The sequence below is a fragment of the Bos grunniens genome, chromosome 3, assembly GCF_055505025.1.
Source record: "Bos grunniens cultivar Pamir isolate PY7600 chromosome 3, Bosgru_T2T1.0, whole genome shotgun sequence".
Lineage (NCBI taxonomy): Eukaryota > Metazoa > Chordata > Mammalia > Artiodactyla > Bovidae > Bos > Bos grunniens.
Window position 1 is genome coordinate 21545102 of NC_141167.1, and position 17330 is coordinate 21562431.

Consider the following 17330-nt stretch of genomic DNA (forward strand, 5'->3'; position numbering starts at 1 on the left):
ACCTCCTCGCTGATCCCCTTAGCCAACTCAGCTCTACTTCCCCGGCCTCTCCGCGACCGCAGGGCTAGGCCCGCCCCCATCCTTGGGGCGCGAGCGCCGAACGCATAGAACGCAGCCAATGGGTGGTGCGGTGGCTGCACCGCGGGAGGTTCGATTGACCGGGCCTGGCGGGTCCCGGGAGTCCTGGCGGCTGTTAACGCGCGCTTTGGGTAGAGGAAGGTTTAGCGGCAGTGCTTGGGATTCAGCTGTGCGGCTCTTTCCAGCCTTGCCTGGGATTCCCCTCCCAAACCCGGGTTTTCTACGTGTCCTGCCTGGACCCCTGCTCGGCCTCCCTCAGGCCCGCATCCGCACTCCGACCTGGGAAATCCCTTCTCCGGACTCGCCCTCCCCAGGCCTCAGATTTTCACCCTTCCTCCCCTCCCCCCACCCCGCTGCTACCCCCTGCCTTCAGGTCCATCTGGGGCCGTTATTCCGACTCCCCTCTGCCCAGTCTGGCAGTCTCTTCCCCTGCCTCTTCCCCCCATCCTAGACCTCTACCCATCTCTGATTGGGTACTTCCTTTTTGCCCTTCTCTCCCGCCTCGGCTACCTGGAGACCGACACTCTTCATACTTCGGGCCCAAAGCTCAGCCCCTGGCTGTATTCCCTCCATTCCTGCTCCTTTAATTAGCCCATGCTCTCAAAAGAGTAGCAGCCCGCTCTTTAGTAGGCTGGTTCTACATTCTCAGCTGCTGTGTGCCTTTGACCTTTGCCTAATGGGTACTTGACATTTTATGTTACTGGGTCCAGGATGGTAAGTATGGGCCTATGGGAGACTGTGGCTAGCACTATGGCTGGGTCTAATGGACTGTTTCCGTCCTCTTCTTACAGAGGAGGAGCTTAGCTCCCAGCCAGCTGGCCAAGAGAAAACCGGAAGACGGACCCTCTGATGATGAAGACTGGCAGCCTGGAGCAGTGGTGAGTACTCTGCCCTCAAGGGGATAGGGAACGTGGGGTTGCAGGGCTGTTTAGGCAGAGAGGAATCCTAGACTTGGTTTCTGGGGTTACATGAAATGTACCCTGTCACCTCCAGAAACCTTTCAGTGTTTACTATGTGTCAGGCATCGAACTGGATAAAAATCTTTGTCCTCAAGGTGCTCACTAAAAGCTAGTATGCCTCAGTTTTCCTGATAGGAAAATTTGCTGTTCCAAAGCAAAGAGCTGATTGGGTTGGACCCTTTGGTTCCCTTGGGAAAAAAGTGGGGAGGAGGCCCCAGCAGCAACTAGCAGCTCTTTTTCTCTTTGTCACCTGCCCGTGTCACAGAACAGTAGGGTGTACTGGGCCTGTGGTAGAATCTGAGCTTCCTTGGGCCTTGATTGGAGGGGTGGTGCTGCCCCTCCTGTCCCTGCAGATAATCAAGGGCACCACGTTTGACTTTGGACTGGGCCCTGCCTTGGAGGCTTTTTGGGACTAGCTGTGGGTAGGACCTATGTAACCTAAATCAGTAGGATGATGATGTAGCATGCACTTCAGAGAAAGCAATTCAGGAAGCAGTGGTTTGAAGAAGGGATTAGCTAAGAAATATCTAGAAGGCAATTTGGGGCGGTTGCAACATGTGAGTAAAAGCCCATAGAGAGAGTGGAAGGGGTCTGGTGTTTGTTTCAGGTGTGCCTTGTAGCTTCGGATACCTTGGCAAGCTGCTACAGGTGGATTCTTGCCTGATGGCTCAGTGGGGCTCGTTCTGTAGCTGCATTGCTGGTGTGCAGGCTGTCTTGGCTGCCCCTTGCCACTTACATGGGTCTCAGACTTGAACTTGGGGCAGCACTTGGTGTTGTCTGCTCCTGGTTGCTCCAGAAAATGCTTTCACCACAGACATGGTGGGGACTGGCGAGAGCGGCCTGGGAGTTGGGAGCAGCTCTACTCTTGCCCCGGAGAAGGCAATGGCACCCCACTCCAGTACTTTTGCCTGGAAAATCCATGGACAGAGGAGCCTGGTAGACTGCAGTCCATGGGGTTGCTAAGAGTCGGACATGACTGAGCGACTTTACTTTCACTTTTTACTTTCATGCGTTGGAGAAGGAAATGGCAACCCACTCCAGTGTTCTTGCCTGCAGAATCCCAGGGATGGGGAAGCCTGGTGGGCTGCCGTCTATGGGGTCGCTGGAGTCGGACACGACTGAAGTGACTAAGCAGCAGCAGCAGCAGCAGCTACTCTTGCCCTCCATTGGTAAACCCTGGGAGGAAAGCAAAGAGTCACTCAGTCATTCCTTGGGGCTTTTGGAGTGAAGATTTGTGGGCAGCTTGACTATGCTACTGATGGACTTGCCCGTCACAGGCTCACTTCATTCGCTTCTTCCATTGCCCCTTGGGGCTTCCCTGATAGCTCAGTTGGAAAGAATCTGCCTGCAGTGCTAGTTCTATTCTTGGGTCGGGAAGATCCCCTGGGGAAGGGAATGGCTACCCACTCCAGTATTCTGGCCTGGAGAATTCCATGGATTGTATAGTCCACGGGCAGGCAGAGTTGGACAGGACTGAGCGACTTTTACTTTTCACTGCTCCTCAAATTAGGCAAGTTCTTTAACTTCACTAAGCTCCAGTGTTCTCACCTGTTACATCAGGATGTAAACATGTATTCTAGGATTACTATGAAGATGATATATGATAACACATGTGAAGAGTTTAGCACGGTGCTTTACGCTTAATGAGATTTTAAATATTAGTTGTCATTGTGGCTAACTCTGTATCATCCAGACTTCACCTTCCCCAATTCTCTCTCCTAGACTTCTAAGAAACCTAAGAAATCCAGCTGTGAGACCCAGAGCCAGGAGTGTTTCCTGTCTCCTTTTCGGAAACCTTTGACTCAACTAACGAATCGACCACCCTGTCTGGACAGCAGTCAACATGTAAGCCTGAGCTATAACCTGTCGGTGTCTGTGTGTGCCCTCTTTTGTTTAGGGAGGCTCCCTGAATCCTCTCACAGTAGCCATCAGATGCTTTAGTGGGAGATTTGGGCCTGGCCACAGCTCCCAGGGCCTGGAAAAGGCCTGACCTCTTTTCTTAGAGATTTCCTTAGTGTACCTGACTTGGAATTCCCCTTGTTATAGCTACTTGGGCACCAACTCTCAGGTGGCTGGGACTGGCTGATGACAAGGTGCAGACAGTGAAGACCTTCCCATTTAGACAGGGTGTTGGAACCCAGCAGAGAACTGTCTGATTCTGCATAATGGCGTCTAAGAAGTACCAGAGCCCTATAGCTTTCACTGTATCCTTTAGTAAAATCAAAAGTAATCATCACCATGGCAGGTTATGTGCATTATCTCATGTAACTCATTTTTTTAAGATAAGGAAGATGAATCCTAGAGGGGTTAAATAATTTGCTTAAAGTTACAAAATTGTCAGATCTGCCTAGCTCCATCCAAAGCTTTTTCCTCTAAACCTTCTGAAGGACACCAAGACACAGCTCCAAAAACCTTTGGAATTTAAATGATAAGAGGGATCAAGATGTCTTCTGTTATTCCTAATGAACCCCTTTCAGCCACACCTGAGTTTGCTAATGAGATGACTTTGGAAAGCACTTAACTTTGGGACTGGTTGCCAGGGGAACCAACCCACCAATGGCCAATGTTTAATCAGTCCTACCTGTGTCAAAAGCCTCCTTAGAAACACAAAAGGTTTGGGAGGGTTTGGAGAACTTCCTGGTTAGTGAGCAGGAAGTCAGGAAGAGGCACACTCGAAGCTCCTCTGGGCCAGAAGCTCCAGTGTTCACCGCTCTTCCAGACCTCCTCCCTCTGTGTGTCTGTTCATCTGGCTATTCATTCATATCTTTTAATATCCTTTGTGATAAACCAGTAATCTAGTAAGTAAACTTTATCTGAGTTCTCTGAACCAGCTAGTGAATTAATCTAAGGAAGGGGTTGTGGTAACATTTGATTTGTAGCTTGGGGTCAGAGCCTTTCAAGACTGCCTGCAATGCAGGAAACTTGGGTTGGATCCCAGGGTTGGGAATATCCCCTGGAGAAGGAAATGGCAATCCCTCCCAGTATTGCCTGGAAAATCCCATGGACAGAGGAGCCTGGCAGGCTACAGTCCATGGGGTTGCAAAGAGCTGATTGAGCGACTTGCACTTTGTGGTTAGAAGCACCTAGACTTGAGATTTGCTTCTGATGCTTTCTCCTGGAAGATAGTGTTGGAATTAAGGTGTAGGGAACCCAAGTGGAACCGAAGATTTGCTTGACGTGTGGAAAACCCACGTCAGGTGTCAGAAATAGTGTAGTATTGAGAATAGAGGAGACGCAAGATTGTTTTTTTAATTAATTTTTATTGGAGTATAGTTGCTTTACAATGTTGTATTAATTTCTGCTGTGTAGCAAAGTGAATCAGCCATACGTGTGTGTGTGTGTGTGTGTATATATGTATATATATCTCCCCTCTTTTTGGATTTCCTTCCCATTTAGGTCACCACAGATCACTGAATAGAGTTCCCTGAGCTATACAGTTGATTCTCATTAGTTATTTATTTTATACATAGTATCAAGAGTGTATATATGTCAATCCCAATTCATCCCACCCTCTCCCTTCCCCTTTGGTGTCCATGCATTTGTTCTCTACTTCTGTGTCTCTCTTTCTGTTTTGCAGATAAGATCATCTATACCATTTTTCTAGATTCCACATATATACGTTAATGCATGATACTTGTTTTTCTCTTTCTGGCTTACTACACTCATTTATAAATAACAATCTCCAGGTCCATCCATGTGTCTACAAATGACCCAATTTCATTCCTTCTTATGGCTAATTCCATTGTGGACACACACACACACACTCTATTCTTTATCCATTCCTCTGTTGGTGAACATTTAGGTTACTTCCATGTTCTGGCTATGAACATTGGGATACATCAGTCTTTTTTTTTTTTTTATAAAATAAGCAACAAGGACATGCAACACAAGGAAGTATAGTCATTATTTTGTAATAACTTTATTTTTTTGCTTTAGAGAGTTGATATTTCATTTTTAAAATTTTTATTGGAGTATAGTTGATTTACAGTGTTGTGTGTTTCAGGTGTGAGCTTCCCAGGTGGCTCAGTGGTAAGCAGTCTGCCTACCAATGCAGGAGATGCGAGTTTGATCTCTGGGTCGGGAAGATCCCCTGGAGAAGGAAATGGCAACCCACTCCAGTATTCTTGGCTGGGAAATCCCATGGACACAGGAGCCTGGCAGGCTATGGTCCATGGGTTCACAAAGAGTCAGACACTGACCACTACATGTGTCTTTTTAAATTATGGTTTTCTCTGAGTATATGTCCAGTAGTGAGATTGCTGTTCATATGCTAGTTCTGAGTTTTTTTAAGAAACCTCCATACTGTTCTCCATAGTGTTTGTACCAGTTTATATTCCCAACAACAGTGCAAGAGGACTTCCTTGTCTTCACTCAGTCTCTAGCATTTATTGTTTGTAGATTTTATTAATGATGGCCATTTTGATGGGTGTGAGTTGATACCTCATTGTAGTTTTGATTTGCATTCCTCTAATAATTAGTTTCAGTCGTGTCCGACTCTGTGCGATCCTGTAGACAGCAGCCCACCAGGCTTCCCCGTCCCTGGGATTCTCCAGACAAGAACACTGGAGTGGGTTGCCATTTCCTTCTCCAATGCATGAAAGTGAAAAGTGAAAGTGAAGTCACTCAGTCGTGTCCGACTCTAGCGACCCCATGGACTGCAGCCCTACCAGGCTCCTCCGTCCATGGGATTTTCCAGGCAAAAGTACTGGAGTGGGGTGCCATTGCCTTCTCCCAATAATTAGTTATGTTGAGCATCTTTTCACGTGTTTGTTTGGCCTTCTGTACGGTTTCTTTGGAGAAATGTCTGTTTACGTCTTCTGTCCATTTTTTGATTTGATATTAAGCTGCATGAGCTGTTTGTATATTTTGGAGATTAATCCTTTTTCAGTTTGTTCATATGAAATATTTCCTCCTATTCTGAGGGTTGTCTTTTTGTTTAGTTTATGGTTTCCTTTACTGTGCAAAAGGTTTTACGTTTAATTAGGTCTCATTTGTTTATTTTTATTTTCATTAGGAGGTGCATGAAAAAGATCTGAGTGTTTTGCCTGTTTTCCTCTAAGAATTTTATTGTGTATAGCCTTACATTCAGGTGTTTAACCCATTTTGAGTTTATTTTTGTGTATGGTGTTAGGAAGTGTTCTAATTTCATTCTTCTACATGTAGCTGTCCAGTTTTCACAGCACCATTTACTGAAGTCTTTTCTCCATTGTATTTTCTTGCTTCTTTTGTCATAGATAAGATGACCATAGGTGCGTGGGTTTATCTCTGGATTGTCTGTCCTTTTCCATTGGTCTATATTTTGTTTTTGAGCCAGTGTCTTGATTACTGTTGCTTTGTAGTATAGTCTGAAGTCAGGGAGCCTGATTCTTCTAGCTTCATTTTTGTTTCTCCAGATTGCTTTGTTTATTCAAGGTCTTTTCTGCTTCCATATAAATTGTAAAATTTTCTTTTCTAGTTCTATGGAAAATACCATTGTTAATTTGATAGGAATTGCATTGAATCTATAGCTTGCTTTGGGTAGTATATTCATTTACATTTACACAATATTGATTCTTCCAATCCAAGAACATGGGATATCTCCATCTGTTTGTATCTTTGATTTCTTTCATCAGTATCTTATACTTTTCTGCATACAGGCCTTTTGCCTCTGTCAGTCAGTTCAGTTGCTCAGTCGTGTCCAACTCTTTGTGACCCCATGGACTGCAGCACTCCAGGCCTCCCTGTCCATCACCAACTCCCAGAGTTTACTCAGACTCATGTTCATCGAGTCGGTGATGCCATCCTGCCATCTCATCCTCTGTTGTCTCCTCCTGCCTTCAATCTTTCCCAGCATTAGGGTCTTTTCTAATGAGTTGCTTCTTTTTATCAGTTGGCCAAAGTATTAGAGCTTCAGCTTTAGCATCAGTCCTTCCAATGAGTATTCCGGACTGATTTCCTTAGAATTGATTGGTTTGATCTCCTTGCAGTCCCAGGGACTCTCAAGAGTCTTCTCCAACGCCACAGTTCAGAAGCATCAATTCTTTAGCACTCAGCTTTCTTTATAGTCTCAACTCTCACATCCATACATGACTACTGGAAAAACCATAGCTTTGACTAGATGGGCCTTTATTGGCAAAGTAATGCCTCTGCTTTTTAATATGCTGCCTAGGTTTGTCATAGCTTTTCTTCTAAGGAGCATGTGTCTTTTAGTTCATGGCTGCAATCACCATCTGCAGTGATTTTGGAGCCCAAGAAAATAAAGTCTGTCACCGTTTCCATTGTTTCCCCATCTATTTTTCATGAAGTGATGGGAGCTGCCATGATCTTAGTTTTCTGAATGTTGAGCTTTAAGCCAACTTTTTCACTCTCCTCTTTCACTTTCATCAAGAGGCTTTTTAGTTCCTCTTCACTTTCTGCCATAAGGGTGGTGTCATCTGCGTATCTGAGGTTATTGCTGTTTCTCCTGGCAATCTTGATTCCAGCTTGTGCTTCATCCAGCCGGGCATTTCGCATGATGTACTTTGCGTATAAGTTAAATAAGCAGGGCCTTAGGGCCTTTGCCTCTGTACGTAGGATTTTTTTTTTTTTTTTTTTTCGCCTGTGCTGGATCTTTGTTGCTGCCCACAGGCTTTCTCTAGTTGTGGTAAGCAGGTGCTGCTCTGTAGTTGCTATGAGTGGGCTTCTCATTGCAGTGGCTTCTCTTGTGGAGCATGGGCTCTAGGGCACAAGGGCTTCAGTAGTTGTGGCGCAGGCTACAAGTACTGATTCTTCAGCGTGTGGAATCTTCCCAGATCAGGGATCAAATCCATGTCCCCTGCATTGGCAGGTGGATTCTTAACCACTGGACCACCAAGGCTGTCCTGTAGCAAGGTTTATTCCTAGGTGTTTTATTGTTCTGTTGCAATGGTAGAGACACAGGATTGTGTTTTTCCTTTATAGGGACATTTTGAAGGAAAAATGGGAATATGATGATAGGAATGTGTAATGGAGGTTACACATGCACGGTTATTTATACATTCAGAAAACATTTTACGTACTATTTGATGAATACAGAAACATATGTATAATGTATATAAGATATAAACCAAAATAACTCCTGTGAACCCACCACCCAGGGCTAGAATATCATCAGTCATAATTCTTTTCCCATTCCCAGAGGTACCACCATCCTAACTATGTTCATCATCCCTTGCTTTTTGTGATAGTTTTACCATATGTATATAATTCACTAAAGTAATATTGTTTGTTTCTTGAGCTTAAAAAAGTAGTATTAGTCCTCTGAAACTGTTTTAATTCAGGATTTATCTTAGGAGATAAGTGTGAGGGTGGTGAGAGTTTGCAAACAGTAGGCCTAACAGTCTGGAGGCTGGTGGAGACTGGAATCTGAGGGACATGCTGATTAGGTCGGGTCCTGAAGACTGTGAGGAGTTTGCCAGGTGAAGAGAGTAGGAAATGTCCAGGTAAAGGGAACAGCCTGTGTGAAAGCTGTGGAGGAAGGATCCCCAAAGGAAAAAAATGCTTTAGGACTACAGAAGTCAGTGCAGCCCTGGGGACAGACTTTAGCCTTAGACACAATGAGTTTAAGTCCTGTAGGTTGTCTAGGTTGGCACATGTGGATGTGGTACCTAGGAGAGTGTTATGGACTGGAAATAGATTTGAGGTGATTGGCATAGAGTTTGATACCTCCAAAAAGTGTATTGGTGTGTCCATGTGAATGTATAGTCAGAAGAACTTAAGGTCAAACCCTGAGAAACACTGACTTTTAAAGGGATTGGGCAGAAGAAGAGGAACCCGTTAGGCGACTGAGTGTAAAGTCCCAGAAAGATAAAATAGTGGGAGAATGGTGTCATGGAAGTCAAAAGCAGAGACTATTTGAGAGGAAAAAGTGACCAGCTTTGTCTAGTAAGATAGGGTAGAAAAATATCTCTTGGAGTTAAGGTCTTATAGGCCATTGGTGACCTTGGGCAGAATCATTTCAGAAGATAGGAGGAGTGGGAGATAAGGGGGAAACAGACTACTTTTTCTAGAAGTTTGAAGGGGAGGAGATATGAGGTCAAAGGACATTTTGTTTTTAAGATAGGGGAGAGTTAAGCATGTCTTAAATCCTGGTGAGAAAGAGCTGGTAGAGGGAGAAGCTTGAGATAGAGAAAGATCAGGCAGGCCTGATACTGTCTGTGAAAGAGGGAAGCTTTGACCTTGGTAGGGAGGAGGAATGTTCTTCTCCCTCTTCTATCATCAGGAGCAAAGGGTGGTGTGGATTTTCAGTAACTAAATGAACTGAGTGAGAGCATGCTTTCTCTCCTGCCTCTGTCAGAGTCCAATGACTATTCCCAGACCAGATTCTTGGAAGCTGCATTGCAAGTCTTGCAGGCTGTGCCCTCAGATGGTTTTAGCCAGGGGTCCTCGCCTCCTTCCACAGTAGTTCCACAAGCCTGAACTTCTACCTGCAGCACTTGTGGCTCCTGGGTTTTACTGAAAGTCTTTTTAAATTTGGAGCATAAATTCTTGGCTACTTAGAGCTTTAATACTAGCCTCTTACATTGATAATCTTGAACATAATACCTCAGTTTTGGAATTATAAGCAAAATTGATGCCAAGTTAGGGAAAAAATTGAGTCCATCTTTGTCCTTTTCCTCTTCTTTGACTTAATGGTAGCTTTTAGCATCTTTCATGTTTAAGTTTCTCATTATCCTTTCTTTGATAATTAAAAATAATCAAAAATTTTTATTCAGCTGCAAAGAAATATGCAAATAAAGAATTGGAGCCTTTGTCCAACCCTGGCCTTGTGTTATTTAAGCATGGTGATGAAGTTCAGTTCTCCACGTTTCTTTTCTATCTTGCCATACATTGCCATATATATTCATTACATTCTTCTTCTTTAAAGTACATTGAGTTTCTAGAATTTAATTTATAATCTATACAGGTGGATCAGAATAAAAATATAAAAATTTCAGGGCAATTGTCCCTCCCCCCCCCATTAAACTGTGTTTTTGCTAGAAGGGAGTATTTTTCATTACTTTCCTACTAATGTATTCCATTAAGACTGCCTTCAACGTTTCTGCTCGTTTTCTCCTTGCTCTCTTGGCTAACTCTTATTTTGTTGAGGTTCACAGGCTATTGTAATTCCCTAGAGGGCTCAGGTGTATATACATGAGAACTTAGATGGGAGTTGTCAGTTAGCTCAGGAGCTGACACTGTGGACTTCTTCTGCCCCAGCCCAGTAGCCCAGTGCTGATTCCAGGCTGAAGTGATGGCACAGAGACTTCCTGTCATCCTTGTCCCTGGCTTTTTTTGGTGATTGGCTTGCCCTCTCTCTCATGTCTTCTTGGCTCATGTTTTCCCTTCTCTTGTACTGTTCCATGCAGGAAGCTGTTGACTCTGGGCTGATCCACATGCTATACTCAAACAGGTTGGGTTAGGGAGCCATATTGCCCATCTATTACAAATAAAGGCCCTGGAATCAGGAAGGTCCTACAGATGTCATGGTTGTGTGACTTGAAACCACTCAGCCTCAATTTGCTCATCTGTAAAATAGGGGTGCCAATATACAGACCTCAAAGAGCTATTAATGAGGATTGGTAACGTGAATGCAAGAACTTAGCACTGCATCTGACATACATTATTAGTCATCATTATTGCTGTCATTTTTGTTGTTATCAACATTATTTTACTTTACTGATACTACTGTTCCTTTTTCTCCTGTGACCACTACTCTTAGAAGGTCTGTTTAGTTCCCAAGGAGGCTGATGTAAAAATTGATATGGGAATTAGATGCAGTAAGCAGGATTGATCAGAGATTACAAAAGAAGTGTGAGCTATGGTTGGAAAGATGGAGCCCTGTAGGACAGTGGTTGAATCTAGACTTGAGAGTTACGTTAGTACTGGGATCAGGTCAGTTTGTGGTGCCTTCTTAAGGCACTGCAGCCTAGGGAATAGTTAGGTATGCTTGCTTGGCATGATCTTTCATGAGCTAAAGGTTCTGAGTCTTGTGGTTGACCAAGGCCAGCTACTTGCTTTGGCACTGTCCTGTCCCTGGAGATTTGTGGAACCTCGTGCAAAGCCTCAAAAATGAAAGCCATTGTACAAAACCTAATAATTTAATATGGAGCACATCTTCTGTTCTAGATGCATCTGAATGAGATGGAGTCAAACTACAGTGCTCTAAATATATTATGATACTTACGTGGGCATTTTTGACTGTGTTTATAAAAATATCCCATAACATCTCCAAGCAGTCCTGAATCCTTGTTTCTTCTCTTTTTAGGAAGCATTTATTCGAAGCATTTTGTCAAAGCCTTTCAAAATCCCCATTCCAAATTATCAAGGTAAAAGTGGAGACTCTTCTGTTTCTTAAATTAGTCATGTGTGAATATGCCCAAATAGATCAAAACACCTACTTTTGTAAGTACAAGCTTACCTTGGAATTAAAGATGCCAATCCAGTGATGACTATGTGTGGGATGACTCTCCCGGGGCCTGCATGAGGTCTGTGTTTGATAAGTTCAGCAAGGGCTACTAAGACTAAGTGCCCCTCATCTTGGTGGGGATGTGCCAGTGTGCAGGAGGTTTCTGGTGGGCCAGGGTGGCTGATGGACCCAGGTTCCGTTCAGTCCAAGTGAGTCCAGTAGCATTTCCTTTATAAGGTTGACTCTGTTGGAGGTCTAGGTTCTGCAGGTTTCCCCCTCTGTACAAAGAACAGAGCATTGTGCTAACTCGGGCTGCCGGGAGGAGGCAAACTCTTGAGCTTGCAGTCTTGAAAGGCCCCGTTAGGGTTTCAGACCTTTCCAGGATTGTTTTGATTTAAGATGAAAGAGACCTGGCCCCGCCAGAAGTTTGTAGTTGAGTGGGAGAAGTAATATCTGAGGCAGACTGGTTAATGGTTAGGCAGAGGTGCCCAAATTGCATCTGGAGAGGTACTGGGGAGAGGGGTCATGTGGAAGCTTAGGAAAGTTATGTGAAGGATAGGCATTTAATCTGGGCAGGCTGGAGCTCCTCAGCTTAGAGGCTTAAGTGACAAATTGTTGGTTTCTAGGTCCTCTGGGCTCTCGGGCATTGGGCCTCAAACGGGCTGGGGTCCGCCGAGCCCTCCATGACCCCCTGGAAGAAGGTGCCTTGGTTTTGTATGAGCCTCCCCCACTGAGCGCCCATGACCAGCTGAAGTTTGACAAGTACGTGCATTGGTGTTTCTGTGTCCTCTGTAAGTGCACAGAGCCTGGAGGGCAGAGAGCATTTTGGTGTGGTTTCACTCTGGGACCTGCATGTGTTTTCAGAGTGCTGTCATGACGATGGTACCATCCAGAGAGTGAGTAGCTGGGGAGGAGAGTGCCTGGGGAAGAGTGTGTAGATATGTCCAGTTGGTGGGTTTCCTCATCCTTTCCCACCAGGCTCACTCAGAGGAGCAGGGGATGTTGAGGTGATGACATAGGAAACCCATCCCCATCTCCTCGCTTTTTCACCCTGGAGAGGAATTTGCTATGGTTTGATTGCATGGGCCAGAGAGGTCCTCTCTTAGGCAACTGCCTCTGGAACAACAGGACAGAGCTTTCTGAGGGTGTGGCCTTGCCGTGTCTGAGCTCTGTTTTCTGTGTTGTGTTTTCTCAGGGAAAAACTTCCTGTCCATGTGGTTGTTGATCCTATTCTGAGTAAGGTCTTGAGGCCTCATCAGAGAGAGGTAAATGGGGGTGAGGGTGAGGTTTGGGCTGGGGCAGTGGCTGGGCCTGAGAGGCTGTCATCCCCAGGGCAGCAGCAGTGGGGTGCCAAAGGGGGCTGAGTGCTGTTACTATTCCACAGGGAGTAAAGTTCCTGTGGGAGTGCGTCACCAGTCGGCGCATCCCTGGGAGCCATGGCTGCATCATGGCTGATGAGATGGGCCTGGGCAAGACGCTACAGTGCATCACACTGATGTGGACGCTTCTGCGCCAGAGTCCAGACTGCAAGCCAGAGATCGACAAGGCAGTGGTGGTGTCGCCCTCCAGCCTAGTGAGGAACTGGTACAATGAAGTTGGGAAATGGCTTGGAGGGAGGATCCAACCTCTGGCCATCGATGGAGGCTCTAAGGACGAGATAGACCAAAAGCTGGGTAGGAGCCTTAACAAACATGACTGCACTCCTCCATACAACCTGCTCCTTTCTTAAGTGTATCCTCACTGTTAACCAGGGAAGGGAGTGGGTAGAAAATAAGAGAATTCGCATGAAAAAGAGTTGAGTTGTTTCCAGGCTAAATTACAGAATCATCAAACTGGTTTTTTCTTTAGCATATTCTCAGACTTGCTCTCCTGACACCTTTTCTGTCATAGAAGGATTTATGAACCAGCGTGGTGCCAGAGTGCCTTCTCCCATCCTCATCATTTCCTATGAGACTTTCCGCCTTCACGTTGGAGTCCTCCAGAAAGGGAGTGTTGGACTGGTCATATGTGATGAGGTACTTGACGTACTGCTGTTTGGGTGGTGGGAGAAAAGTCTGTCAGCGTCTTGTCACTGAAAAGTGCCGTCCAAGGGCTGTGCTAGTTACTGGGAGATGCTGAGGACAGAACATACGCCTCAGAGTCAGCAGATGAGAGGGAGAGCCCAGGGTACCAATCTGCCAAAAGAGGGGTTGAGTAGTGCTTGGGATGCCAAGGAGAGTGCGGTGCTGGGGCTCACCAGTTTTGTTCTACAGTTTTGTTCTCTACAGTTTTCCTAGACCGAAGGACTTTGAAGGCTGGGAGAGAGGTGGATGGGTGGAGAGACACGGCACAGGGTTTAGGGGAACAGGTTCTAGGGTCAGAGAGATCTTTATTCAAATCCTGGCTGTCTGCTGCATACCAGTAATATGACCTTGGACAAATTACTTAACTACCCAAGCCTCTCTGTGTCAGTAAAATGGGGTGATAATATCTGCCTCATGGGATTATTGTGAGGATTAAATGAAGGAAAGCTTTTATCACAGTGCCTGGTATGTCATAACACCTTGGTAAATGTCAGCTCTGATTTTTGTGTAGGCTGAGAGGGCTCCCGTGAACAGGTGCACAGCGATAGGGAAGTCCGATGCGGATAGTCCATACACATTGTGAGCCTGTGTTGACTCTCTGGGACTGAGGGAAATATAGCAGTTGTTGCTTTCTGGCCTTTTCCAGCACTGTGCATGAAGGGTGGTAGGGATGTTACTACTTAGAAAGGAGTGAGGGTGGCTGGGAGCTTCCTGGTATAAAGAATTTTCCAGGTCTTCAGGGGCTTGCCTGCCCTGAGCCTGCTGACCTTGTTTACATCTTGGGGAAAGTCAGAGCATTCCCTGGGGCTTTAGTGGAGGGGTGGCTGGAAGACTTGGCCCCATCTTTCAACTGATGGCAGGCTTGACTGCTTTAGGGACTACAGATTACCCTAGTATCTGAGGGTCTTTTGGGAGGGGATGAAGAAAAGCTTACTTAGGGTAACCATGCTTGCTAGCCCTGAGCTGTTTCCCAGTTGAACTTTTGTTCATATGAAGTCATTATCTGGCATGCCTGCCAACTTCTGATACCCTGATGGGCCATTCCTTGGTAGGAGTAAGGGATTTAGCAGATTGAGGTGGGGTGTGCACGTGACCACTGCACAGCGCCCTGGCATTTGCTTCATCATGGAAAGGGACTGTGCCAGTAGCCTGGTCTAGAGGCCAAGATGTTGGGGAGGGGAAGGGAAGGCAGGCTGATGGCATCTGAGCCCTTGAGGACTGAGGGCATCTAGATTTTCTTTTGCTCTATAGTGTTTCATTTTTTTCCTCATTCTCTCCTGTTTTCTGAGCTGACTGGCACCGGGTTCCAAGCTGCCTCTTTGTTCACTGCAGCATCCTGGCCTTCCCTTATACTCATCTACCTTTTTTTAAAAATTTTATTTATTTGGCTGTGCTGGGTCTTAGTTGCAGCACATGGGATCTTCATTGTGGCTCTTAGTTGGGGGATGTGAAATCTAGTTCCCTGACCAGGGATTCAATCTGGGCCTTCTGCATTGGGAGTGCAGAGTCTTAACCACTAGACCACCTTGGAAGCCCCTCATCTACCTTTTATTTATCAGAGTAAGAGAGTGAAAGTCATGTCCTACTCTTTGTGACCCCATGGACTGTAGCCCACTAGGCTCCTCTGTCCATGAAATTCTCCAAGCAAGAATACTGTAGTGTCTTGCTATTCCCTATTGTGTTGATTGTCAGAGACCTGAGGAAGCCAGCGTCCTGAAGAGGTGGTCAGCCTACTCTAGGAGGAGTTTGTCCTGTTCAGATCCTGGAAAGTCTTTTCCCCAAGCTTTCATGTTCCCAGCTTCCTCCCGGCTGATGCTTTTCTCTGAAACACACAGAAATAATAAAAGATAATAGCATGATAACTGTGTACAAAATCTTGATCCACATAGTAATCTGAGTTAGGCAGAGCAAGTGAGAACACTTGGGATCAGTGTTGGCTTCGCTGCTTATAAGCAGTCTGATGAGACTGCTCTCAGACTATAGAGTAGATGGTACATTGTCTACCTGAAAGGGACATGATCCAGATCAAGAAAGAGGGTATATGGAACCATTTTGTAAGGTGTTATAAATGGGAGGGACTGACATCATCTTCACCTCAGTTTTAGAGGTTAGGAAACTGAAGCTTAGGGGAGTGCTGGGACTGGAATCCAGGTCTGAGATTTTAAGGCCTGGCTCTTCTCCACTCCTGCCTCTTGGCTTGGCTATGGAAGGACTATCTGTCCCTGTACGCTTCACCCAGTTCCATGTACGTTTCTTTACAAGTTCTAGAACACAAAGCCAGTCAGATGCTGGGGAAATGTGTTAAATATAAGAATCTATTCATGGGGCTCATGAGAGAAAAGTGGTGGTATTTAATCTTGGTATCATTTTTTTGCTTTTAAAAGGGTAAGCTGAGAATTCTGCCAGAATAGAAATTCAGCCAGAACTTTGACAACTTTTTATCTAGCAGAATATTTGATTTGCTGAGATTCCGGGGTTTGGGTTTTAAATTTGTGGCCAGTGGTGTCAGGAGCTGGGTCTGGAGTCAGAGTGGCTCCATAGGAACTGGGGTTGGACTTCTCTTCCACAGAGACCCACAAAGGTAGTATATCAGCTCAGTTCATTAAATTGAGTTATTAAGTACCTGTTAGACGGAGTCAGGCCGTGGGGAATCCATGATTGCCTGCCCTCAGGGGGCTTCCGTTTAGAGGGTTCCAGTTGTTGATGTGCATTTCCCCAGGGCCTTTTGGGTAATTTCTTCACAGGTTTAAAGTTTCTTTTCCCTCTTCAGCTCAGAAGTCTCAGCCTTTTGTTTCAGGACTGGTGCTTGAGCTTTCAGTCACTTTAAAACTTAATTTTGTTTAGGATGTCTTTAAGTTTTTTTTGAGATACAATTGACATAAAATGTTTTTGTTTTAGGTATACAACATTCAGTCATTTTGTTAAATAAAATTCTGTGTCTAATTCTTCAATAACAATGTTGGTTATTCATTTCATTCTTCAGCAAACATTCATTGAGTAGAGAACTCTGTCTTGTGCATTAAGTTAAAAAGCAAATCTGACATGGTCTCTGCTTTAAAGTTTCTGCCTTGGTGAGATAAAGTCCCGGACGGGAGGGCTGGGGGTGGTGGCGGTGATATAGGGATTGAGAAGGGATGCAGAGAGAGGCTCTTTCTTTAGATCTGAACTGGATGGCTTCTCAGGAAAGAGGGGAGGAGGAACCTGGACTAAGTTTCCGTACCACTGACAGTCCAGACACAGCCAGGAGTCTAATACAGAAGGCATCTGACTCAGGAGGTTCTAGGATGGTTGGGCTGGTGGGGGAGGGAGAATTCCCTGAAAGCCTGGGTCTCTAACATGTCCAGATGATCCCTGAAGAGGATAGGCAGGCTGCTGTGACTTTGGAGATGGGGGCAGAGGAAGAAACAAGGAATCCTTGTTTTATGGATGTTGCATTGATCTAGAAGCTGAAGGTCTGTCCTTGGGCCTGGCCCGTTTCTCCCCAAGAGAGTAGATAAACTCTCACTCTTGGTGCCCCTGCCCAGTTCCCAAGGCCTCAGGACCTGTAATGCTTTTGATTCCTCTTTTCCTGTCTACACAAGACTTTGCTGCTGTTAGGGAGGCCACCTTGTGCCCAGGCCTCAGTGAGAATTAATTTCCTTGCAGGGACACAGGCTCAAGAACTCTGAGAATCAGACTTATCAGGCCCTGGACAGCTTGAACACCAGCCGACGGGTGCTCATCTCCGGGACCCCCATCCAGAATGATCTCCTTGAGTATTTCAGCTTGGTACACTTTGTCAACTCGGGAATCCTGGGTAAGAATTTGGCCTTTTCTGCTGCGCTGGAGAGGAGCCTTGATTTAACC

General features: G+C 45.5%; 1 protein-coding gene across 6 annotated transcripts in view; it reads left to right on the top strand.

The window, feature by feature from the left end:
- The window catches only part of RAD54L (RAD54 like), a 26528-nt gene continuing 9198 nt past the window's right edge, over positions 1-17330 (top strand). For 2 of the 6 annotated variants that reach the window (XM_086386502.1, XM_086386509.1), the window contains exons 1-9: positions 1-792; positions 870-956; positions 2760-2882; positions 11281-11341; positions 12048-12183; positions 12617-12686; positions 12806-13094; positions 13312-13436; positions 17130-17280. In XM_086386502.1, coding sequence (XP_086242628.1) covers positions 790-792; positions 870-956; positions 2760-2882; positions 11281-11341; positions 12048-12183; positions 12617-12686; positions 12806-13094; positions 13312-13436; positions 17130-17280 — 1045 coding nt within the window. In that variant the 5' untranslated portion in view covers positions 1-789. Of the gene's footprint in view, positions 793-869; positions 957-2759; positions 2883-3698; positions 3836-11280; positions 11342-12047; positions 12184-12616; positions 12687-12805; positions 13095-13311; positions 13437-17129; positions 17281-17330 lie in introns of those variants that run through there. The other 4 variants (XM_086386515.1, XM_086386525.1, XM_086386543.1 and 1 more) reach the window with 4 other exon arrangements.